General features: G+C 32.4%; 1 protein-coding gene across 2 annotated transcripts in view; it reads left to right on the top strand.

Moving 5' to 3' along the window:
• The window catches only part of LOC129989305 (nephrin-like), an 827,768-nt gene that overhangs the window by 328,505 nt on the left and 471,975 nt on the right, over positions 1–27,288 (top strand). For both annotated transcript variants that reach the window (XM_056097747.1, XM_056097749.1), the window contains exon 2: positions 4,284–4,424. In XM_056097747.1, coding sequence (XP_055953722.1) covers positions 4,284–4,424 — 141 coding nt within the window. The remainder of the gene's footprint in view (positions 1–4,283; positions 4,425–27,288) is intronic.

Raw genomic sequence — 27,288 nt, 5'->3', positions numbered from 1 at the left:
AGTTTAAAAAAGTGTATAGATTATGAAATAAAAGCGGGTGTGAAAATTCATATAACTAAGTTAACTGTCGGTAAAAACACGAAATTGATTATTTTGATGGATGACACCATAGCATTTAAAAAGATTATTTCACATAGTGTATCAAATTGGAGTAAAAATATAATGAAAATTAAGTGAAAACTATGTAGATATAATACTATCATTTAAGGTGTATGTACACACTTGAAACTTCGAAAATAGTTCAAAATATCGAATATTTTTTTTTTATTGCTTAATAATGTTCTCTGATCCTTTAGCTTTCAAACGATACCAAGATGTTTTCAATATTCGAAATATTTCTCGAGTTATAATTATTTTTCTTGAGGTGCTTTCATTAAACACTCTAGTTACGGTGTTTTTAAAACTCATTTTCTGAAGAATATTTTTCCACTATGTTGCTTCATTCAAACAATCATAACTCAACAAGAAATGAACCAAATACAGATATTTATATATCAAAATAATCTGTGTGAAATAGCGGATGTTTTGTGCCTCAATCAAAGTTATATTTATAGAAATAAAATTTTAATAGCTCTTTAAACGTTAAAATGACAGAAAAAATCTCGCTTTTTCTATTTATCGTTGATGAAAAAATTGTTTAAAAAAAAACTATATATTTTTATAGCTTGACTAGCCGCCTTTGGCGACCAGCCGGTTCGCCAATCTCAATGTTCGTTTAAATTTTAATAATTAAATAGGTTTAACCGGAGTTTAACCCCCTTCTTCGCCAAGTTGCGATAACGCACAAAAGCTGGCAATCTTTATTATGCACTATAATTGAACATCTGCTTCTTTGCTTTTGAACATTTCGCAAGGCCGTTGTTTGCGATTTTTAAAAATTTCGCCAAGCAGGGGATAAAACTCCGGTCGTACCATTAAACATTTTACGCAATTCCAACTTTAATAGATTCTTCAGCAAAATATTTTAAAACTTCAAATTTTGATAGTCATATAATTCACTCATAATATTATAAAGGCCTTCAGTTATAGCGTGATATATATCTCTCTTATTTTCTGTTACCCCTCGTAGAAATTATGCTTTAAATTACAGTGTAAATGATTAATCTGCAATTAATATAATAATATTTTTTACTGAAACAAAGCATTTTTTTTAATAATATGATTACTGATAATAGAGTCACTGAGCGTTTAAACTTTATGGTCACTAAAGAATATCTTTCTTAATTTATGTAATATCTCAAGAATTTGTCAACAAAAATTTCTCAGATTCATCATGAACAGATCGATTCATTAACAATGTTTAATTTTAAATGCATCAAACACTAAGAAAATAAAATGAATCGTTTAAAATAATCGGTCGAAAACAGGTTTAAAAAAATCTACTTAAAAAACGATGTACTTAAAACTATAAGCATATACAAAAAATATATAACTAACATAAATACATTTTACTTACAAAAGCATGCAACTAACCTAAAAATAATTTAAATCGTCCGTTGGTTGTCATGCCAAAAATCAGAACAATGCGCATGCGTGGATTTTCTTCGCCAGTTACGTCAACGCAAATGCGTAAATTTTTCTACGCCAGTTGGGGTAACGCTATGCAGATTAGACATTTTTAATTTCCTTTATTCTGTGTTATTTTAATTCAAAAGTACTTCAGAATGAATCTGAAACATGGATTAATTAACAATGTTTAATTTTAAATGCATAAAACATTAAGAAAATAAACAGAATCGTTTGAAATAATCCGTCGAAAAATGTTAACCCTAGCCTAATTACTGTTGGGAGAAAAAAACAACTGATGCCTTACTTATTTGGCGATGGGGAAAATGGAAGATTTTTTTGGCGGAAAAGTTGGCGTTAGGAAAAATGGAAGATTTTTTTGGCGGGAAAGTTAGTTTTTAATTAATAATGGACTACCCCTAACATTTAGGGGGATGAAAAATAGATGTTGGCCGATTCTCATAGATACCGGATAAGCACAAAAAATTTCATCAAAATCGGTCTAGCCGTTTCGGAGGAGTATGGCAACGAAAACTGTGACACGAGAATTTTATATATTAGATTGAGGCAGACAACATGAAGACTAATTTCCAACTAGAATTGTGTGTCTGTACAAATTAGAATTTAAGGTATCATGTTTCAAAAAATAGGCTAATTAGCTCATTAAATATTATTTAATCAATTAATAATTAGAGTAATATGGTTTTTTGCTCACTGAAATAAGTTTAAACATATATTAATGACCTACTGTAAAAAAACTAGATTTTTAAAGCTAAAATTTAAAAAAAATATTCTAGTGTGTACGTACACCTTAAAGGAAATTTTTTTGAGTTTTAAGATAGTGCAAAAACTATTTGTTGGAAGATAATTGCTTTGGAAGATAAGAATATCAATCTTTGGGAAGTCATAACGATTACAACTGTGCTTAAGATTAACGTACAGTCGCCAAAGTTGAAATATTTGCAACGATTTCCCACCAAATGTAATCGTAACAATTTTTTATTGCAACCTCTAAAAGTTTTCTTTCTGGTCATTTCTGATATCTATAGAAAATGACATTCTTTATGCGCGTTTTTGGAGATTGGCACAATTTTGACGTGCTGTCCAGATGGGAGAAACAGGTACATGGCAGACATTAGAACCAAGTTGTAACTTTTTTTTTGCGACAAGTCACCAAATGTGACAACCTTCTCTCTCATTTTCTAATAATCTTAAAAGCGAAAAATTGAAGCCTCGAAATTGATAAATCGCCAATTTTCTGCCTGTGCATTTTGAAGCTTCAAAAATTCCAAACCAAAACAACATCATGTTCTTACATGATGGCAAATTTTGAGCGTTTTAAGTGTTAATAAAGGACTAGAACTGAATTTCCTTTTAATTGATATTTAATATGTAAAATTCATTCGTATTTTATTCATCAATGTAAACTTCCTCGTGATGGCATTGTTTTAATCTACATTTGGTAAAATTGCAATTAGTAAAATAATCCAAAAATGCATTCGGTTATCATTATTATTTAATGCATCGATTATAAGATTAAAGTAATTCATCCATGGATAAAAATTATTTTGGTTGCATTTTAATAATAGTTTTATTTATCAGACGTCGTGAGTAAACTAAGTTGAGAAAAAATAGGGATCAAAATAAAAACAAAGGCGTGATGTTCGTGGCCTACTTTTGTTTATGTCGTATTTGCTGTTCGATAAATTCGTTTATCTCAAAGGATACCGCTTTTTCCATGGCATAAAAGGTGTTCAAAGTGCAAACAAAATTCTGTCTCTTATATTTTCAAATTTCATTGAAATTTATCAGCTTCTTCGAACCATAAAGACAAATTTTAAATAGCTGCGCAACCCAGCTTAATAATTTATTAATTCCGAAAGTCACTATCCCTTGCTAACAAGTTGTTTCCTAATGAAGAAATTCTCAATTAAAGTAAGTCCGCGGTGGCCTGGTGGTAAAGTCTCGGCTTCAGAAAAGGAGGTTTTCAGGTTCGAGACCCAATTTCACCGTAAGAATCGTCGTATAAGCGTGCCTCGTGCACGTTAAATCGGTCCAGGGCAAACCTTCTCTGGTTGGCGTGGTGTGGAAGTTTGGAGAGGGGGTGCCAACTGAGGTGTCCTCCTCGCCATCTGTTCGTGATTCGAAAGTGCGAGATCCGTTCCAAAATAGTCCTAGTGTTGCTTTAAAACGGGACGTTAATATAATTAAACTAAATTAAAATCCTCGATAAAACCAACTTCCATTCGCATACTGTACTGAAATCTTTATTGTTAATTTTATAAATCTTATGTGACAAGCAGCAGCTACTATCTCAATATATCAGATATGAAAAAAAAATCAGGAATATTCGTATTTTTGCTAGAAAAATTCAATTGATTCTTTGTCTTTTAAAATTTGAAAAATTGAGATATGGAGTATTGCTCATTAAGTGACGAAATATCCGTGACTAGATTTTGAAAAAAAACATGATTTTTTACAACAAGACACTGATTTGCCATTCAGTAAATATAAAGCCCCGTTCCGACGGCTTGTTTCCTTTATGGATATTGTCGTAAATCTGCCATCTGACATATTGTAGGACCACCCCCACCTGTGGACGGCGATCGAGAGCTCGCTCAAACTGTCGGTAAAATGAACAGACATCAAAGAACCCAGTAAAACCACTAGAGAGAAGAAGAAAGGCAAAATGTCTGAACGGGGCTTCATACAGAGTTTTACGAAATGAGTTGATTTTTTTTACGTTTTATTCTAATCATACTCGTTTTTCTTTACAGCCACAAAGTTACCAACACAGCAGTACTTCTTGCAGACTCCCAAAGACTTGATAGCAGTGGAAGGTACCACAGTGGATCTTCCTTGCCAAGTGGGCGCTCTGGCTGGAGATGTGCAATGGAGTAAAGATGGATTTCTTTTGGGTAAGTGCCGCTATACTAGTGCTAAAATAAATCATTCCTGTTTTTAGACATACCAATATATTTGTAATCAGCTCAGTCTTCCTTATTTTGATTTCATCTTCATAGATATAGAATCAAACTATTTTAAGATTTTCCAAAGTAATGTACAGTTATCTCTTTAATTTTGTACAGTTATCTAATTTAAGATTAATGTACAGTTTTATCTCAAATGACGATATAAGGTTGACACGAAAGGTTCCATCTCCAATCCTTTCTGAGCGCATATCTGCTAATTGTAATAAAACTTTTAATATATTGTTACAAATCTGTAATTTTGCTACCCGGCAAGAATAGTGTCATCGTGGGAAAAACCGGTAAAACCGTTGTAAGATCTGTCCTGAGCGTACTGAGCTTGGCGATCATTTGGCGACAAAATGGATAATGCTGGAAAGTTCGAGAACTTTCACGATCCATCCACTAAGACCCGAGATACACCCAGGTATGCCCTGATTGGTTTGAAGATTCTATCCCCGCTTCCCGGAACTATAAAAGACAGACACTCTGAAGTTGCAGGGAAGTCGTGTGTGAGAGTAGTGAGAGTCGCCGACAAGTAAACAAACTGGAGGATTAGACAGCAAGCAAGCTGGTGAACTATAGCAATTAAATGTGCTGCTTCATTACGAAATATTGACGGTATTTGTAGAAAAATTTTTTTAACATTTTGTAACAATATGTAGCGAATAACGCAGATTCCTTACTAATCTTTCACATATATAAATGACATTTGAATTTAATCCTACCTGTTACTGGTGAGGATTAGTTGTTATGGTATATTGTTTTATCGCACTAACATTCCATTCTTTTCTATTCCTGTTGGTGGTTCGTTCACTTCTTAATTATATAATCAATAAACGTTATAAAAAGTTGTATTTGCGAATATATTTCTTATCTCAGTAAAATATGTCCCCTTTTTTGCTTAAAAATGCTGTTTGATCATAAAGTTTCCTCATTGTTTAACTTTTAATTTTTTATATTCCTTAAACCCTAGACCGGCTGCACATTTGAGTTCCATTCCATTTTTCCAGTGGAACGTGTTTATTACCTCAGGGCATTTACTTTAGTGTTACATTTTGAAATATAATTTTTTATCAATATATTTAATGTATAAATTATTGCCTTTCTCTTATTTTACATTTTAATTATTACTATTTTCCTCTAAATCGATAAAAAAAAAAGAATATATTCTAGCACTTGATATTGAGAATGGAAAACGCGATTTACCTGTTGTCGTTAAAATAAAAATTTATTATCTGAAATAACGTTGAAAATATTAATATATTGCAGGAGATTGATTTCTTTGATTTTCTTAAAAAATATTTAAAGAATATTCTTCATGTAATGTTTTGATTTTATTTTTTAAATAAATCTCTCATAATTCCGGATATGTTAAAGATTATTCCATGAATTCTGTTCTAACCATTACCATAGAAATTAAATTGTTTTCTTGCTTGAATTTGAATTCAATAAAATACAATGAATATAATTACTGATGATATTTTGTAACATTATTATAATTAAAATCAATTAAATATAATATTTTATAAGCAATTAGTTAGAAAAACTTGGGACGGAAATTAGAATTATTTACTCACACTAATTTAAGCATTGCAGAAATTGGTTGCTTATTCTAATAAAAACCTGATAAATATTAAATTGTGATTATTACATTATTTCATTCATTTAATTTTATATAAAATTAAAACTGGAGCTAAACGATAACAAAACCCTATAAATGAAACAAATTATCAATAAAATCGCAAGGATCCTTCAGGGCCGCTGTGGCCTAGTGGTAAGGCCTCCGCTTCAGAACCGAAGGAATTTAGGTTCGAGACCCGATTCCCCCGAAGAGTCGTCGTATAAGTGGGTCTGGTTCACGTTGAATCCGTCTTCCAAACGTCCTTCCCTGGTATGATGTGAATGCTTGGATAGCGGGTTGCCAGCTGAAGTGTCGTCCACGTCATCTGACCGCGGTTCAAAATTACGAGGTCCGTCCCAAAATAGCCATGTTTTTGCTGTAAAACGGAATGTTAATTTAACCAAATTAAATCAAGGATACTTCGTTATTGGCAAAAATCTAACGGGAAAGTTTTTATTTATATGATTTCTTATTTCTTCTTAATTTTCCCTTCTGTTTTACATTTTAATATGTTGTATTCCATAGTATACTTCTATATATATTTGTTACAGCAATTTATAATCAATTTATTATTATTATTATTTTGTATATTTTATGGCTCTCGAGTAATTTTGAATTTGTTATGACAGAATGCTGTGGATACTGCATTTCAATAGTTTTCCGCCCGCAAATGTAATACAATGTGCTTAAGGAATAGTTAAAAATTGGTCACGTCACAATGCTCCTATATTTCTAAGAATATTATTTTTTGAAAAAATACAAAATTAGTTTACAGTTTAAAAAACATTATTGGTCTGATTATGGATTTAGTTAAATAGAATTCAAAGAATCGGAATATCATTTGAAACCTAACCCAGAAATCCTCCTACTGATGTTTTAAACATTCGCATGATCTTTTTATGTAAATCTTAACCTCTGATTTCCATAAAACATAAAATGAAGTGATATTAAAAAAGTTAGAAAAAGAAAAGAAACTTTACTACCCTATGAATTTAAAATTAAAAGAAAAAGAAATAAGTACATGCTGAAAATGATAAAATAAATGCTCAATTCTTAAACAAAGATGCTGAAAATGGAGAGTTCTGCTCTAAAAATTTGATCATTAGCGAGCAGATGAGGTAAAAAGATCAAGGATTTTCCAAGTTCTGAACTCTCCGTTCGTTACACTTCGCAGGAATCTTCAGCCAATAGGAAATCGAAACACCTATCTGTTTTCGTCACGTGTAGAAGAGGGACGGGAAAGTTTTGGAAAGAAAATCGTGTTCTTAAGAAAAGATATCAGCTTTTTAAGATTCGCGTGATTTTCTTTTCCAATTTACTTATTTTGAAATTTACTAAAGAGAGGGTAGTAGTATCTTAACTTATTATTTAACTTATTTACGAATAACACTACATTTGCTGTTATGAAAGCATATATATTTGCATCGGTCCTTAAATTTTAAAATCCTTTTAAAATTTAATTTAATTTAGTTAAAGAAACCTTAAGTTCATCATTAGCATATATATATATATATATATGCTAATGTGTATAATATTAGATATTGTTACGAAATTTCTGGGGTTCGTTTGGATAGTGGGGGTTATATGGTGTGAAGAACGCTCAATCACCTGGCGGCAGTAGAAAATAAAACAACGACGTTTATTTACACGAAGACACTCAGGCCAGCACAAAGACGATAACTATATATAGCACAGAAGACGATTATCTTCGGCCGAGACGTGCAGCATACAACAGCATATATTACTCTACTACAGACAGTAGCACACAGCTTAGTTCAGCACTAGCTTCACTCCGTCGCTGCTCCGCTTATCTCTGGAAGGCCAGTTCTTTAACGTCGGTTCCGACTACTCTGCCCTAGCAGCTGCAGCCGCCTCTTTTTATAGGTCCCAGGAGGCGGGGCTAGAAACCTCTCAACCAATCAGGAACGTTCGAGGTGTATCTCCATTCCTACTGGACGGATTGGGAAAATTCTCGATGTTTCGGGTATAACCTATTTTAACGCCAAAGTCGCCAAACTCGTCGCCAAGTTGTAAAATGGTTACCAATTTTGTCGCCAAGCTTTGGAACCTCCGACGCGACACCGGACTCCGTCCAGTACCGATCACTGTAAAACATTCTTTCCGATGGTGGAACCAATTATGCTGGGAAGCAGCATTACAGATTCGTAACAATATGAAAAAAAAATCGAAGTATTGTTGAATAATGAATAGTGTCATATCATATAGAACAATATAGTACATGATTATGTAAATGACCGCCTGCAACATATTATACAACAACCTGTTACTTGAGTTACTGATGTATGCATAATTTGTCTAGTAGAGTTTTAAAACAGTAAGATTTATTCATATTTATTTTATATTCTGGGTTATGTAAAATAAGACATAAAAACTAGATAACTAGGGAAGGTTGAAACGCAGAAACAAGTCAAAATTACAGATAAACTAGACAGCGCTATTTGCCAGCGGTACAATTTTATTTCAGATCTAGTCATTGTAACTCCATCAATACAGGAAAAGCCGCAAACACCCGTTCAAAAAAGCTGCGGTATCTGACCAGGTCTCTTGGATATCACATCCAAGTTTCTGCCCCTTTCGATATGATAGATTAAATACCTATAGAAAATACTTTGTTCATTAGAGACGCTTGCTCAGATGGATTTTTGGGGTACGGAGGTTTCCAAAGAATATTTAAAGGATGTCCGAACATTGATCTATTCAGTAGCTATCAGATAAGCAGATGCCTCTTTTCTTTTTTATAACAATCCCTTAACAACGTTGGTTGTCGTTGCAATTTTTGAGTGGGTGGGAGTGGAGAATTTTTTTCGTTTTTTAAAGAGAAACTGGAACATTCCATATTCTGAGATATCTGTACTAAAATTATCCGAAGAATGAAAGCGTTAATTTTGGGGCTATTATATGAAGAACAAGAAATAAATTTTAATCTAGCTAAAGGGTAACGATAACGATTCGAGAGCAAACATTTCACAGAATAGTTTACGAATAATGGCGGAAGACCAATTTTCTCCAACTCCAATAAAGATGCCATATGGGTTTGAAGCATATATATATATATATATATATATATATATATATATATATATATATATATATATATATATATAACTGTTCATATATGGAATATTGTGTCTTTTATTGAAAAGAGCTCCCCTAAAACGGAATAGTAGTAGAAGAGGGATGGAATTAGCACTCATGAAAAGCCCTTACATCATAAAAATCACGTTTCAGACTATAGTTCAGTATTAGTTCGAATATATAAAAAAATAGTTTTTTTCTATTTTATACATTAACCCGTTAACTGCCGTTTTCTTTTCTTTTTTTTTTTTTTTTTTTGAAATTTTTCTGAATAAATTATATGCATACACAAAAATGCAACAGTATAATTATATTCGAATCACGTTTTGTTTTGTTAATATTTGATATTTTTGAAAAAGGGTACGATTATAAAATGATCAATAAAATCTTTTCATTAAAAAAAAGACTGGGAAGGTAATAGATCGTTACCATAACCTCTCCTCATTTATGTACAGTGTTTTGTAACATTCCCCATTTCCCAGTACTGATAAGACATTTATTGCCAGCTGTCTCGTCGCTGTTACTTACTAAACTCCTCGATATAGCCAGATTGTGGATCTTTTCACCTGGGTGGTTTCGCATCTGCTCATTAGCGACTACAGTGGAAGACCACATGTGGGAATTCCTCGTCCAAGAGATATTGATAGTACCTTCAAAGAGAAAGGGATGTTCAAACATCTGGATGCTAAATGTTTCCCATTGTGAAAGGACTGTGATAACTCCGTGATCCAGAATAGTCAGTTATGAAAGGTGCATCACTAAAAGGACCTTTCCACGACCGACTGGCGCCGCTAAGGGACCATATTGCTGAACCCCGATTGGCGGAAAGAGAGCTCAAATGACTAATGTAAATTAAGAGGCGGAGATTGTCGCCGAAATAAAGTGAGGAGATTTTTTTTAGGGAGAGGAGAAGAAACGAATTGCAAGCAGACTGTTGGACTACGCCCACGAGTTCGGGAACTACCCTTGGAGTGGTCGTGTTGTCTAACCACCTGTTAGTTCCTTGTGGTGTTGTTTCTCCGTATTGATGGAGAACTGAGTTTCAAGATAAACCTTCGACCTCGACTGTTGTGTCTCCTACTACAGGTGTAAATAACTATTTATTTAACTAAGATTAGAACAAGTTGTTCTTTTGTATATATAGGGCTGTAAAATAAAGAATTGTCTGGAAATTATGCTTCAATATTTGATCAGTCTAGATCAAGACATTACAGTTTCCTTATAATCTAAAAACCAAACCAAAAATATAATGCTTCAAATATGACAATTCTGTTCAACTTACAGACGAATTTCAATTTGTTCGCTTGTTGAATAGAAACGAAGCACAGGTTACATACTTTCTGCTACACACAATACCTATTGATATATAGAGAATGAAACAAAACTATAGGCGTACAAAATATATTTTTATCAACTATTGGTGTAAGTAAAATTCCTAAATCCCCAAACTGGGATCGTGGCAGATAATGGGTTAATGAAACGACCCCGAAAGCATTCTAAAAATGTGTAAACGCTCTTTATTTGCCAAGGTAAATAATTATAAAAAATGTACTTAATGTCGAATATGAAATAATTTATTGTCCTCGCGGTGATGTGAAAGTTTGGAGATGGGGTGGCAGCTCAGGTGTCGTCCTCATCATCTGACAGCGGTTCAAAATTACGAGGTCGTCCAAAAATAGCCCTAGTATTGTTTTAAAACGAGATGTTAATATAACTAAACTAAGAAACGAAACGAAACAATCGACTAAGCATAAAAGATTAGATTTGTTTTCCTAAGCTTAGATATTTTTTTATTAAACCGAACTGCAACAAAGCATATTATCATAAGAAAAAATAATGGTTGAAGTTCCTCGAAACCATAAAAAAATAGTAAATCATGATGTTTTTTGTGGTAACTTCAAGAAATAATAATTGCTGTAGTCGTTTTTGTAATAACTTTAAAAGCCAAAAAATCACTATTTAGATAGCAACAGGTCTAAAAAATCAATCTTACTTAAGCAGAATTAAAGAAAAAAAATTTCTCACAGTAAGCCTTAGGCTAAAAAGCAAAATTTAACTTTCTTTTCATATTCTCGGAATATTTTTACTTCCTTTTAGTGGAATGAGCTCGAATTAGTAACGCAAATAAAACGAAACAAGAAGAAAAAAATCAATAATAGCGCTAAAACCTAGCAGGAGTCAAAATAATAATAATAAAACCCGCAGCGGTATTTGCCGGAAATTACTCCCCATTAATTATTTAATTTGGACAATTAAAATAACGATGTACTTTGTAGCTGTCGATAAATTAGCGGCTAAAATATTCCCCGGAAAATATTCTGCGGTGTCGTTAAATCGGTATTGTTTCGCACGAAAAGTGTTTTAATTTATGCGCTCCACTTAAAGATCGCAAACATTTTGAGGAATAAATTGCTGCTTAAATTTGCGAGTTTTTAATCTAGTAAATTGCTGGTAATTTTAAGCTTTTTCAAAATTGTTTGTCTCGCTATAGTGAAATTTAATCCCTACATCTTATTACGCTTGCGTAGGTCAAGTAACGGATAATGGCTTTTTAATTAAACTATCATTTTCTTAGGATCGTTTCTGCTTTTAATGCTGCTTTTCCCTAGCTGTATGCAAAATAAGCAATGGATTGCAAAATAAGCTAGTTGTAAGCTAATGGATTGTTTGATTGTTTGGCTTATTGGTGCAAGAGTCGGAACTGGCTATACTAATCCAAATATAAGGTAAAATCTAGATATATTAACCCTTCTTTGTGAGGGAAATTCCCGCCACAACATTTAGTGATTAAAAAATTGTACACAAGAAAGGTACTATAAATTGGTTGTTGTTGGCAACTTTTTTCATGACTATTGCGTAATAAGGGATGTAGCTGTCAGAAAAAATCAAGTCACAATCGTTATAGGGGGTTTGAACTTGTGTCATTCCGCTGTTTGTTGTGGTTGGAAGAAATGTGCGATTTTTTGAATATTTTTTTTATAATTAGTCTGAGATTTTTTTTTTTTTTTTGCTAATAAAAGTGATAATTAGTGGAGAAGAGAGGGACACTGAAGATTTTGTACTGAGTTTAACATGTAAATTTGCATGATGATGGATAATTCAATCGTACTGCTTTTTAATTATTTTATATTATATATTTATACTAGAATTTTTTTTTACATTTTTTTCTTTAATGTAGAGCGTGAATCATATCACCCTAATATATTTCACACAAAAAAGAAAAAAAAATCATGCAAAGAAGAGTTAACAGTGTAACAACAAATGTACAATGTTTAAAAACAAAAGTAAATAGTTAAAAAAAATCATATAATAAAATAAACTGTTTTAAAGTAAGACAATGATTAAATAAATCGCGAAATATTGATGAAAAGTAGAGACATTTAACATAAAAGGAAAAACAAACAAACGAAAAAAAAATGCTAACCAATAGATTTTAAAAATTTAAAAATATTTGGGTGGAATGTTTCATCCACCATGTCTTGTAAAATGAATGTTAATGATTGAAAAAAGTGTAAATGATAGGAGTTAAAAGACAGGAAATCAAAATAAATATGACAACAGTGAAATCAAGATGACACCTGTTACCCATAGGAGCAATTTCGACAAATATAAGATATCTATGGGTAAAACGAGCATGAGACGAGGAAACCAACGGATGATTAGATTACAACTCATCCCTTCGATTTTCTTTTATGCTTACGGGGACTTTCTCTGCACTTAGAGTTATAAAAAATTTTATGCATATGTGTTAAAATATAAATACGTTAACTTTTTTTAAGGACCTCTTGAAAACGAAATATTATTATTATTTATTTTTTAAATTAAAAGATGTATATGTTTTTTTTTTATTTTAAAATTTTCCGGACGACTCATTTTTTTTTATTTTTTTGTATTATTTTTTATTATCTAATATAAATTTATTTGGTATAAAACTGCGCATGATTTTGTAGTTCTAATTAAATGCTAATTTTTAGAAGCCTTTTTACGCACACTTACTGAATTTTCATGATAATTTTATGTTTTTCGGAATTAAAATTGACTTTTAACTATGTAAAATTAATTATCTATCTATAGATTTTCATTTTGATTTATTTTGTTTAAAATTTAAAGCCGGTCTAAAATTTCGGTATCAATACTATTTTAAGAAAGTTAATTTATCAATATTATTCAGATTTGAATTTTCGCATTTACATTAGATGGATAATCAAATAAATAAAAGATTGGCCTTGACAGTTTTATCATGCCTATAAGTATGGCCGTATTTTAAAATTTATCCGCATAGGCTATTGCATGTTAACTTATTAAATTAAAATATGTTCGAATTGACAGTTTGAACAGATAATTATATACGTGTATGGATTATTGTCCAAATCATTATAGATAATTGTAGTAAATAAAGCTTTATATCAAATTGGAGCTGCCTGGCTTTTTATTTTGTTATGTTACTATCTTCATACGTCCACAAACAGGCAGATAGTTAGAATATATCTTATTCGATTCAAATATCTTTTATTTTACTGAAAATTTGATATAAATTTAAAATTTTGGTATATAAACTATAAATAATAATAAAGACAAATGGTATTTTAATAATAAATCACTAATACACAATTTTCAAACGGAAAATTAGATCTGATATCTTGGTTTCGTATTTTTTGCTTATAATTTAAGAGTATCAGTTGTCCTTTTGAAAATATCAGGATAATCCTGTTTGTTATCAATAATTATAAAATTGCAACAGCAGTACTTGCAATACGGATAATTTAAAATTATTGTCTTAATATGACAAGTTGCGCTATTATAAAGTAAGTAAAAGATGACGAAAATTAACTTTTCAAAATTTAGCAACATTATTAATAATTGTACGCTTCATGGCGCTTAGTTTTATTCTGTAATCTTGTATAGCTTAGATCTACGTATACATTAATACAGTTTCGGCTTTGGGATTGGCTAATCTCGAGTTGGATTCACGATTTGAATGATAGACGAAATCATTAAATCCATTAAGATGAAAATTCGACAATCGGATGGTATATTAAAATTTGGAATATGGATTTTGTCACAGATCTCATTTTTATCAGTTGATTACGATTTCAAACCGAGAGTTCTGTTTTAGAATGACCGGCGTGTACTTTTAAGATGGGAATATATACAACTAAACTAAATTGTACCATTTATGAAAAATAATTTCTTTCCCCAAACATTTGGTGTTTAAATCCGCCAAAAAAATTCAATTAAAGGGATATATTTTGAGGGATTAAATATTATAATATCACACATATATAACTATTTAACATATAATCTCAATATAAATTCTTTAAATGGTATCACTTTTCCTGCAATAGCGTTTGGATATAGATGATAGGTTTTTAAGTCGCAAGAGATATAAAATGTGGCATATTATATTCGACACATTAAATAAAAATTATTTTATACATTAATACCCACAAAATTTTAGCTAAGTGGGAAATGTCAATGCTTTTATCTTTTTTTTCCCTAAAAAAATAATTTTATCCTCTTTCGAGTGAGATTCTAAAATAGATACAATTAAAATTAAACCAATAAAAAAAATCAATAACAACGCTAAAACAGGTTAGAAACAAAATAATAATGATAAAATTCTCAGCGGTATTTGCCGGAAATGACTCTCCATTAATTATTTAATTTGGACAATTAAAATAATGATGTTCTTTGAAGCTGTCGATAAATTAGCGGCTAAAATATTTCCCGGAAAATGGGCCGTGATGTCGTTAAATCGGTATTGTTTCGTTCGAAATGTGTTTTAATTTATACTTTCCATTTAGGCAATTAAAACGTTTGAGGAAAATAAATCTCCTTTAAATTTCACTGTTTTTAGTTTTTGGAAATTAAAACTTTTACTGAATAGTTTCATCGGAAGAGAATTTAATCTGATTTTTATGTTTGATTTTGTTTAGTTTTATGTCAAGTGATAGAATCCCTGTTTATACGGCTTAGCTCCGTGGTAACGGTTTTACTGGATGTAATTAAATAAAATAAAAATAAATGAATGTCAAGTGACAGAAAATGACATTTTAATAAAAGGACGATTTTAAACAGATTTCATCTAATTTTTCTCAGGCGAATATTGCTTTTTATTTCTCTGTAAAAAGTAAAATGTGAATCAGCTACGAAACTTGGTTGTTTCCCTTAGATCGGCATTTATTAGTTGAAACAACGCCGAATTCCTCAGATACTTTTGCGCGGTAAAATAATATAATTAATCGTGCAATTTTTCCTTCAGTTAATTGAATAATTCACATTTTTGTAAGCGCATAGAATATTCTTGGACTTCATTCAAGCCGTATGTTTCATTTCAAATAGTTAACACTTCTTATCTGCCGGCGTACTTGCATAGGGGTAACGCAACTTCCCCGGGTTCGAATCCCGATTCGGGCATGGTTGTTCTTCATCTCTGTTCTATCTGTGAGGTGTGTGAATGTGCCCCCCTTGTAAAAAGGGGTTGAGCAAGCTAGTGTGTGTGTGCTATCTTCATTTGAGCTGGAAGTCAGACTTCTGCCCTCGGGTGCTCAGGGGTCTTTACCCTCAGAAGCTACAGCCCTCATTTTCCGTGGTAACGCGGAAACGACATCATCATCATCAACACTTCTTATCTTTTCTATCAACATTTAAAATAAAAGTTGATTTGAAGTAAATGGGATGAATGGATCAAAATTTCTTTTGCATATTAACTGATGCAGATGAGTAGGAATAGTCTCCCAGAAACTTTCCGGCTACTCTCTAAATAAATGTGTTGTTTACCTTCTCTTTTCTAATAATTATTAGTATAGACTTCATTGCGACATTATTTTAGACTTCATTGTGACAGACAGTTACCTATTGAAGACCTCAAGTAAGACCGTGACGGCTGAAATTTTCATTTTCAGAGACCAGCGCATGAGAGTTGTATGTTGAGTAAAGTAAAAAAGACAAAAATGATGTTTGGGCATTAACCACGTGCAAGTGATCGTTGATGATTTATTTTGGTGATAAATCGCCAACATGCGGTTAATACACAAGTATCAGAAAACTAAAAATGCGTCTTGGACACTTTTCTCTCTCGATCGAATGAAGCCAAAATTTGACACGGAACTATAATTATAGTCACAAAATCGTATGCCAAATTTCATTTACTTAATCTTCGTGTCATCACATCTACAGGCATATGATAGTTGTCGTGTCTTGAGAAGTCAGCCATCTAACTCTCCGACCCACCACGAAGGCACACGGATTTAAACCATAAAAACTGAATGACCGAACCGCTGCAACAGCAACATTGGCGGGAACTGTAGTTGAGTTTTAAGGGCCGTCCCCGGCCACGGTACAACTCTCCCCGAAGGAAGTACGTCCCTTCATCGATAGGAGGAGTCAGATCCCCCCTATTAGTGTATCCTCCAGGGTGGGGAGATCCAACACCATGCCGGAAGTATCTCATCCTCATTTCATCCTCATTCAGGTGCCCCCCGGGGGTGTCAAGTCTTGAGAAGGAAAACATAGTTTTAAAAGCACAGAAGACATTTATTCACTGACATAGACAACAATTTAATTAAAAAAAAATCGGCAAAAGACGTATTTTTAAGTTATAACTACACCATTTGTCGCCGTCTTTGTCTTGACGAAATAAAAAAGTCTTCATCGAAAATATATGCAATGGTTACGTTATAATTAAAACATTTACAATTCCATTCTAATCATATTATTTATTGCAATGTCTTAATTTGGTGAAAAAAAAAGAACCTATTTGGAATTCAGCATCAAAAAATGCAAGGAATGCTTATAAAAGAAAATCGAAAAAAGAGTCGTGAATGAATTTTTTTCTTTGCTAATTCTCCATCAATGAAAAACGTGGAAAAAAGAAACTAAACTTTAAAAATAAATTTCTTTTATTCTCACAGAAATTCTTTAGGCGTTTCAACTTTTTACCTTTAAATCGACACTAAGCGTTTTAAATCATCGTTGTCATTACCAAAACCTATAATTAGATATTAAGAAGAATACCGTAGAATCCAATTGTGGCGAGTCCTCATTAACAATCAGTCCACATAAATTACCAAACAATCCACCAACGATCGATCCAGCAGTTAATGGATTCTAATCTGGGACGTGGAAACGAAGAATTAAAACGGCATTTTCTGAAAAATCCACCCGAATAATAATGCGATGAAAACAGTCTTCCAGAAGAAGTCGATACCCAACCACCTGCCAATGAAAACTCCCAGCGTGAAACGAAATCATAAAGCCGAAAATTAAGAGCACCAAGAGCACTAAATGAAATAACCTTGTAGCACTTGGACAGATACGTTCCAAGGCAATTATGGTCCTAATAGATACGTGGCCGCCGAATATTGGACATAGGGATAGGAGAAACCTACCTTTATTGCCAATTACTGTCAAATAGATTAATTTAGTGAGCTATGAAATGTCGGCTAAATTACGCAGAATTAGCACGACTCAACGGCCCTGATTTTACACTTGGAAAGGTTTTAAATGGAGGGGAACTTCCAAGGAGTTTTACGTGGTGTTCTAATTGGGGGTGGCGCTTGTACGGCCTGCGAGTCGGACTTTTAATGTCGCCTGGGTACACTTCCAGAAGATGCTTAGGGAAAATAGATGTCGCTTACAAGGAGCTGTAATATCTTGCGGAGGTATTTAAAACCATGAATGGTTTTACTGGCCGAAGATGGTTATTGGGCCGATTAACAATGTGGGGGATACTTATTGGAAGAAGCATGTGTGATGGGATTTGTTGTGAAAGAGGTGGAAAGTATTGACAGATATTGAATTTCTGATTTTCTAATGGGCAGGAGTATTTTATATTTTGTTAGATCTACACATATGCTGCCATTAGAGATTATAAACCTTTTAAATAAAGGATATATATAAACTGTGAGTGCAATTTAAATGCACAGATTCGCAAATGTTGATAATAGAAAAAAAATTATAATGAGGACATAAAAGCATGGTATATCTAGATATTTTTCAAAAATAAATTCTTTAAAATCGCTGTATTTTCGGAATAACCATTTGTTCATGATTTTTTTAATTATGTGAGAATATGATGTTATTTTGGTTTCGGGTTTTTGAAGCTTCAACATGCGTAGGAGGAAAATAAAAACTATGATTTATTGGAACGGATAAATTGTGCGAATTTTTTTCCTGATCGGCACCATAAATATGAGAAAATATTCTAAATATCGAAAATTTCAGACTCATTTCTAAATCAAAGCCGTCTAACAGTTTTATTAAAAATATCTTTTCAAAATGATCATGATGCGAAGTTCACTTCCTTTTTCTCAAAATGATTTTGATGTTTCAATTTATTAATGCGTTTAAAAAAACACGATAATGATAAATTTAAATTTGTAACAGTTCATTTCACATAAATTTGTTCATTTTTTTAGATTGAAAATCTGCTTTTGTTGCTCTAATACTAATTAGATATAAAATAGAATTGCTGCCATTTCCCTAATTAAATACGAATAGAAAATTTAACAACCGTTAACCTTCATCCAACTTTTTCATACTCTGACACAATATGTTGCACTTATTATTTGTCAAGATTTTACTAATTAGTCAATTGAACTCCTTTTCCGTGCACAAGTAACTTTCAAAAATATAACTCCCGTTTACTAGTCGAGATCGCAAATTGTACAGACTAAGTCTATGGCAAAGGATACCGACGTGCTCTGATTGGTTTAAGCCTTGGCATCTTTTTGGCAATGTTTTGCACTCATAATAGTCTAGTTTTCGCTTATTTGGCTCAAAACTTGTACTTTTAAACTTGTTATTAGTTTTATGGAAGATACGAGTGAATATCAACACGATCTAATTTTTATTAATGTAATTGTTTTCTCTAAATATTACTAGTTATACTACTAATACTAATTAATAATAATAATAATACATATTACTAATAATACTAGTAATACAAGTAACTAATGTTGTTTATGCACAGAAGTATAAAAACTGAATGAAAGTAATTACTCAACATATGATGCAGCAATTAAATAATTCTTATTTTTCTATGATTTTCGTGCCTTTATTAGATAATTTATGCAGTCGTTGAAACTTGTTGCTGAACGTTTGTTACTTTCCCATCAACTACATATGGGGAGATTATTACTTCATGCCCAAAACGTATAAATATGTAAGCTTTAATAGAATATGTGATTTGGTAGCTAGAGTTTTTAGTTATATCAAAATAATATTAAGAAGAAACACATACCAAAAATATTTTTAATGAATTGTCATTTTTATATTTCCTGAATTTAGGTTTCAGGATTTGATCTTTTCTGCTGTATGTGTGTTCCAGATTAATATTACATGTAAACCGTAAAAAATAAGGGGGGGGGGATAAATTCACAAATTTTATTTATTTTTATAAAAATATATTTCGGTATGGCATCTTTTTGGCAAAACATTGTCAAAAGGATGCCAAGGCTTAAACCAATCAGAGCACGTCGGTATCCTTTGCCATAGACTTTTGCCATAGAGTCTGTTCAATTTGCGAACTCGCGTTTACTAGCTGAAAATAAAAAGCAGTTTCCGCTCCTTCATGAATATCAGAATCTCCGCATCCATTTTCCTTTAAATTTCATAAAAAATGGTATTTGTTATAAGCTAGAGCAAACTGTAATAAAAAGAGCTTTGCAACAAAGCATCATAAATTTAATTTAAAAAGTAGTCATAGTTAGGAAGCTTGCAATCACATTTCAAACCTTTAACTACATTTTAAAAAAAATGTAACCTCTGCCACTGATATGGATGATTAATTTACGATTTCGGTAGAAACATTCGACCACTTTACAATACATTTTAGATCAGGTCTAATCCGAAGAAAACTAATGAAATTGTTCAACAAATTATCGTTTATAAAGAGCTCATATAAGCAGAAAAGTTGTCCTGGTTAAACAATAGCTTTATTCTTCATTATGATTAAGCAATATTCTCTTTCGTAGCAGCTTTTAAAAGTTCTCCACAAACTCTAGCGGGAGGTTAAAAACCAACGAAAAACAAGGCAAAAACCATGGAAAGAGGGCATATGATGGCTTTTAGAGCTTATATGGCTACAAGAGGCGATTTCAATAAAGTCTAGTTGAACAAGCATTTGTTTCAGCCTCTTGAATTTTACATCATACTGCAGCATTACGTTGGACAATAAAAATGACAGAAATTTGACCCTATGAAGAAAGAGTGATCAGATGCTGCGCAATCTAGAAATTAAAGTGAAGTTTGAATTTAAGTGGTTAGAAAATTAATTTCAAAAAGGCAAATAAATTTTATATATATATATATATATATATATATATATATATATATATATAATATATAATTTTAATGAAAGTTTACCTTTGAAATTTTAACTTCGATTCCCAAATCTTTTTCCCTTTGATAGTTTTTACAGTGAGATTCTGATAGGGATTTCTTTCACGCATGTAGCCTTAGAGAAGGACATCTTAGGTATTGTAATGATTCAGCTTCTTCCCTGCTTGACCATGGTGACATTTCTTTTCCCACGCTCCATAATTAGCATCCATACAACAGTATCAGCAATGGCGACGCCCTACCGCAGTGTAAGTGCTTCCAGAAGTGCCAGGTGGTCAACCCCTTTAAAGTAAGGGCAATTAGTGCGAGTCCAGATAAGGGACCCCACCTGCATTGTATTTGAAACAGATGTAAACCTGCATTCTTTACATTGTGGAGGGTGGTTCCCCAACGGATTCCCACGGTCGACGGTAGACCAGTGAAGATGTTGCTGAACGATTATTGGATAACCGGGAAAATGGTCCGATGTGAATGAGGGTGGGAACAGGGAAAAAGTGCGAGGAGATTGGAAGAAAAAGAGAATCGTGGACACTGAGGAAGAGAGCGGAGTGTCCGACTAGAATTCCACCCGAAAAGATTCGGTGGATCCCTGGAGCTACGCCTGTTTGCGAGAATGCTAAGAGTCGGTGAGCAGTTTCCTTGGAAGGTTTCTCCGAAAGTATTCGATGAACTATCCTTGTTGTGCCAAATAAGAATAATTTAACCTAGAACTTATTTAACCTAGATGAGGAACTGTAATTTTATGTAAATAAAGCTGTAAATAAAGAATTTAATCATAACGCTACCTTTTATTGGATCGATACTTTACAGTATCTTTAAAAGAATGTTGTATGTATTAGGGAATTTTATTCCTTTGCTCGGAGCGTGAAAGAATGATAAAGTCATCAGTTTTCCAGAATGCATGTAGAATTAATTAAACAAATACTTTTTTTAGTCAGACAAGTTAGTCATTCATGGGCAAACGGAAAACTAAAAGATACTTTACCTTCTTTCAATCTCCGTGAATTCCAACCATAATAATAATACTCCAACAAAATACACCCATTTTCACACACACACACACACAAAAAAAGTATTCTGAAAAAACCCGGGGGCTATTTCGACTGGAAGAAACCAGTTTCTATTCCCGTAATACTCTAGATGCGTTACCGTATTCTGCGGAACAGAACTGAGGGGATGGAAAAAAAGAAACCCCCTTTTCCTCGAATATCTGCGAAAGTTCTTTTGTGCGGCGTCCCAACTGACACCAGCAAGAAAGAAAGTTTACGAATCCCGGATTTTTCGGGCGGAATTCGCGGGATAAGAACTTCAAATACGGGTCTAACGGCTGGTGGAAAGCCCTTTCGGCTGTGCCGGATTTAACAATGCCATTCTCAAAAGACAATTTTGCTTCGCGATTCGTGCATACTAAGTTCGACCGACGCGCTTTCTTTTGCACCAGCGAAGAGATATTCCGTAAGAGGGTCGGATTTCCAATAGGCTGGTCGGAATAAATGGCATCAAATCCGTGCATGTGGTTGTCTGATTCTGGGGAATTTGATAAAGACTGAGCAAATGTTAGAAATGTAAATTTTATTGACAGCTAAAGCGTTGGTTTTTACCGGATTTGTGCAGCCTTAATATTTTAGATTCTCAAGATCGGATGTTTGCTTTCTTGAAAATGATATAAAGAAGAGGAAGTTCATTCGTCAAAAATGTTGACATCGAAATTTCCTGTTCACCTTTCATTCAGATCAAAAGTTTTTTTTTAGAATTATGGCTGTATATCTGTGTACGCAATAACTTAAAAAGAAATAGGGATAGGCGAAGGAAATGCTGCATATGGTCCCCGGTCGTCAAAATTAAAAATCTATGTTAAATTTTGGATTGATTTCATCTATAGCAGCGGTTCTTAACCTATGGGTCGCGACCCAAAATTGGGTCGCGCTGAGTCGAACCAAAAAATTTAGTAATACACCAAATTTCAGACATTTTAGAAATGACGACTTGAATAAATATCAACAATCAAAAATGAATGTGATTAACAAGATAAAAAAATATCTGCTAATTAAAAAGCGAGAGCAAAAAAAGTACGTGTGATGATTATAACGGTGAGAACTAAATGGAGCAAAGCTGGCTCCATTTGAAATACAGAAAATTATTATTAATCATTTAGAAAAACTAATAGCAGACTTTGATCGATATTTCCCTGCAGACGATATTTTCAAATATAATTGGGTTCGAATGCCATTTAATTTTGATGTAAGTGATTTGCATGAGGAATTTGTTAATATTAATCAATTTCAAGAACAATTAATAGAAATACAAAGTGACCAAGCACTTCGATACAATTTCTACAAAAACACTGAATCTTTATGTGCTTTCGGGTTAAAATTAAAAACCGAAAAGCCAATAATTGTTAAAGAAGCCCTAAAAGTATTATTGCCCTTTTCAACAACATATATGTGTGAGGCTGGTTTTTCGGCTCTGTGTGTAATCAAAAACAATTATCGGAACAAGTTAAATCTTGAAATAGATATAAGGTGCTCCTTGACAAACATTCAACCGAGGTTTGAAGATCTTTCAAAATGTATTCAAGCACAAGGTTCTCATTAAAACTGCATGACTTGCATTTAAAATTTAAAAGACTTAACATATGTATTGATATTTCTTTTTTTTAGGAATAAGTTAAAATGTCAATTATTTTCAAAAAGTTATAAATATATTTTAATTTGGTCAATAAAAATTATTAAAAACACTTGATTATTAATTAAATTTTCCTTGGATCGAAAAGTACTTTTGTTTATCTTTATTATTAAAAAAATAAATAAAAAATTTGTAAGTTAAAAAAAAATCATCATGGTAGGATTGAAGATTTTTTAAAAATACGATCTAAAATAAAGCAATGAAAAAATTTTGACTTTTTTTTTTTGAGTCGCGACATGAACATATTTCTCAAATTTGGGTCGCGGCTTAAAAAGGTTAAGAACCACTGATCTATAGAAACTGTGTCTAGCTACCTGAATGCACCTCAAAATCACGCAAAAGTGCAATTTTGAAATCGAGATTTTATGTTGAACCTTGATTCAGATCAAAAATATTTTTTTTTTTGGAATTTCGACTGTATATTTGAGAGCTAAAAAACTTGAAAATGAATAGGAGTAGCCAAAGGGAAATGTGTGTATTGTGAAAATTGTTCCAACTTTATCGTTTGCAACTCAGAGTGTGATTTTATTGTCACGAAGAAAAATAAACAAACAAAATTATGCCTTTTTTTATGTTTTTATTTTGCTTTTAAATATAATTATATTTGAATTTTTAATATTTTGAGTGTTTTTATTTAGTTGGCATGTCTAGTTCAGAGTCTTTCAAGTAGTGCTAGTATTCAATAAAGGCTATACATAAAGCTGGCAACATTTTCAAACAAATTGTTTAAAAAAAATCAACAGTTTGATTTTTAAACAGTTGAGAGCTTTGGGAATAGTCTTAATTTTAAAAAAGACTATTTTTATAAACATCTAAATAAAAGGAGTGTTTCTTTTTGAAGCTATAAAACGCTATATATAGCTTTGGGTCATAAAAAGTCATGAGTAGAGAACAAAATGAATTTATTACTAAGACATTGTTACTGTTCGACATAACATAACATTGCTACTTTTATATAGGTATTGCTACATTTCGACATAATCACCGTGAAGATTGAAGTATTTGTCATATCGATAAACCAGATTCCTGTTCTCATCTTCAAAGAACATTACCGCCAGTCATGTGAAATTGACTTTAACGTTTTTTTGAAGCTCCTCGTTAGTCTGAAAGCTCTTTGAACTTTCTTTTAGGCAAGAATATAAAGCAGGAATGTCTAAACATTCGCCGTCAAAATCGTATTTTGAAATGATGGGCAACCAGATCTATCTGGAGTACCAACGTCCTCCGTTTCTTTTGATTGACTTAATCAATGGACAGAGCAATATCTTCTGTTGTGATATTCTTGCGGTCATATCTGCTTTCATCGGGAAAGAGGCTTCTTTTCTCAGTTGAAGAACTGACAGAAGATTTTTTACCTCGCATTGAAGTACTGAGAAATTGTTAAAAAATAAATAATTCAAGAAAACTTCAGATGAACATTAAAGCTTATTTCCCATCTCTAGCGGCAACGTTTTTCGATTAAGTGATTTGAAACCGTTCACATAACAAATGCTTGAATTTTCATGGTGATTATGTCGAAATGTAAGCATGTTTGTAAAAAACTTTTGGTAATACTCTCAGTCTGCTCTGTACTTTAAAACTTTTTATGGTTCATCAGATTTTGCAAAAAACAATCGATTCTTTTTAGAGACTTTTGAAATTTTAACCGCTTTATTTTATCCCTGGAGGCATAATTTGTATACATAAAATGCTATAAGAGATAAGCCAGCCTACGTGGGGACGCTAGAGCAAAAGAGACCAAACTGATTTTTACTTCAGTGATTTTTACTGTGAGACTTTGATAAAGATTTCTTTGTCACGTGTAGACATATGCAAGATAATCTTAGGTGTCCTTTGCCAACGGATTCTAAAACACTCCGTGCTTTTGCGCATGCTTTAGGATGGGTTTAATTCGTCAAAATAGGGATGAGAGGAAAGATGAAAGTAGGATGTTTACTTTTAACAATAAAGTAAATTCCGATTACTCTCAGACTAAATTAATAAAATAATAAGGTTAGAAGCGACACGATGCTCGCATGCATGTGAAAAAAAATGAACGAAAAAGTATCAATAAGGTGAGAATCAAGCTCAAAGAATAACGAATAATTCCGGAAATGTTCTCGTTCGTCCGCGTCTCACCCCTTAGTGAGATAGAATCGTCGAAAAGTGGTCACTCAGAATACTGAAAAGAGCAGTATCTGTAAAAGAAAGTTGTAAGGAATAGGGATTTTTATCGCTTCACTCGGAGCGTAAGAAAAATGCTGAAGTTGTCAGTTTTCTAAAGAGCGTATTAAGAATAATTCAATAGAAAGTGAGAAATGGATCAAGAAATAAGTGAACATTTTGGAATGAAGTTAATAAGGGCTAAATTAAATCATATCACTGACTCTCCGACCTCCCGAAGGCACACAGATAAATAAATGCTGAATGACCGGACCGCCGCAACGGCAACACTGGCGGGAACTGCGGATGAGAGCTAAGTGCAATCACCGGCCACGGTACAACCCTTCCCTAAGGAAGTACGTCCCGTCATTGATGGGAAGTACCAGACCCCCACCTTTTCGTGTACCTTCCAGGGTGGCGAGATACAACCACCATACCGGTAGGTTTCTCATTTGGGATAAATTATCCTTGGGATATCCTCATTTGGGATAAATTAAAATAATCATTTGGGATAAATTAAAATAATGATTTGGGATAAATTAAAATAATGATTTGGGATAAATTAAAATAAAAGATTAGGAAATTAATTAAGATTTTAATTAGTTTACGAAATATCATTGCGCACATATAAGATTTCCTTTGTTTCTGAATTTTTTTTTAATTTCAAAACATTAAATAAATCAGGGGAGAAAAAACTATATTTGTAACATTTCAGAAAAAAATAATAAGACATCATGTTTTGGTCGTATTTTTTTAGTAGCAAAAGCATAAAAATAAGCTTTCTATCTTTAAGCAGCTTATGATAAGTCAGGTACACTAGTTGAACATATCACCATACCCACATGAGGACTTCCCTTCTAACAGCAAGGAAAACATGAATAAATAAGCAATTGGATTTTATTCATACTCCACCTGCTTCTGTTTTCCAAGAAAAAGATTACGAAAACGCAGGAGACAGCTGGTGTAGTTAGCGAAAGAGAATTCTTCAAAAAAGAGCATTTAAAACTATTTCTATGCCTAGTGGCATTTCAAAACGGAATAGATTTAGTCCAGTAAGATTGGGAGGAAAAATCGTCTGGTGTTGTTGCTGGCTTCCGTGACCAGCTCGGAAGATTGTAGAAGTTTCGTTTCTGGAAAATACCAGGTTGATGCTTACTTAAATAGATTATAAAGGATGGTCATTTGAAGTTTTGGAATTTTCGCCGGGCGTGGTCATTTTCTTACATAGGTTTTCTCATGAATAAACTATAAGTAACGCACTTTTATCTTCTGGTTTTTGAGATAAAAATATTTCTGTTTACGATATAAAATCCATGCCAAAATATTTTGAAATACGAAGAACTGTATTAAAATTCCAGAACGTACTTTGATGATATTTCTTTATCAAATATTGGAATAAGGCTTCGCTGGACATTTCCGTGTTCCATTTATTTATTATCAGAAGAGTTTTGAGAAAATTAAGAAAAGAAACCTGATGTTTTGACTTACATTTTCTCTTCAGAAATTTAATAAATTAAAATAGTAAATGCAAGAAGGAAAAGACAAATATAAGTATAAATTTCATTAGGAGTCTTTATCAAACATTCCCAAACTTTTAGATCTAAAATCAAAATTGAAGAAACTTCCTATAAAAAAATTAATAATCCTAAAATCTTGTTATAGTAATTGATTATGATATATATTTATTTAACTATACAAGGCTAATATATATATATTTTAAGTTTATTTTAGTTATAAAGGGTTGTGATTTAATATTTTTATTCATTTTTTCTTATTTAGTTTGTGAGTATGTATAGGACACGAGTTTCGTATACATTTACTTTTCATCAAAGTTAACGAAACTAATTCATTCAATCTCAAAGCTGTCTTTAAAGATTTCAGCAGCTCCTCTTTGCTTAATCTAGTTTAGTTAATATTTCATCT

Source organism: Argiope bruennichi, chromosome 10 (genome assembly GCF_947563725.1).
Source record: "Argiope bruennichi chromosome 10, qqArgBrue1.1, whole genome shotgun sequence".
NCBI classification, from domain to species: Eukaryota; Metazoa; Arthropoda; class Arachnida; order Araneae; family Araneidae; genus Argiope; species Argiope bruennichi.
Note: the sequence above shows the minus strand (reverse complement) of the source record. Positions and strands in the feature narration are given on the sequence as shown.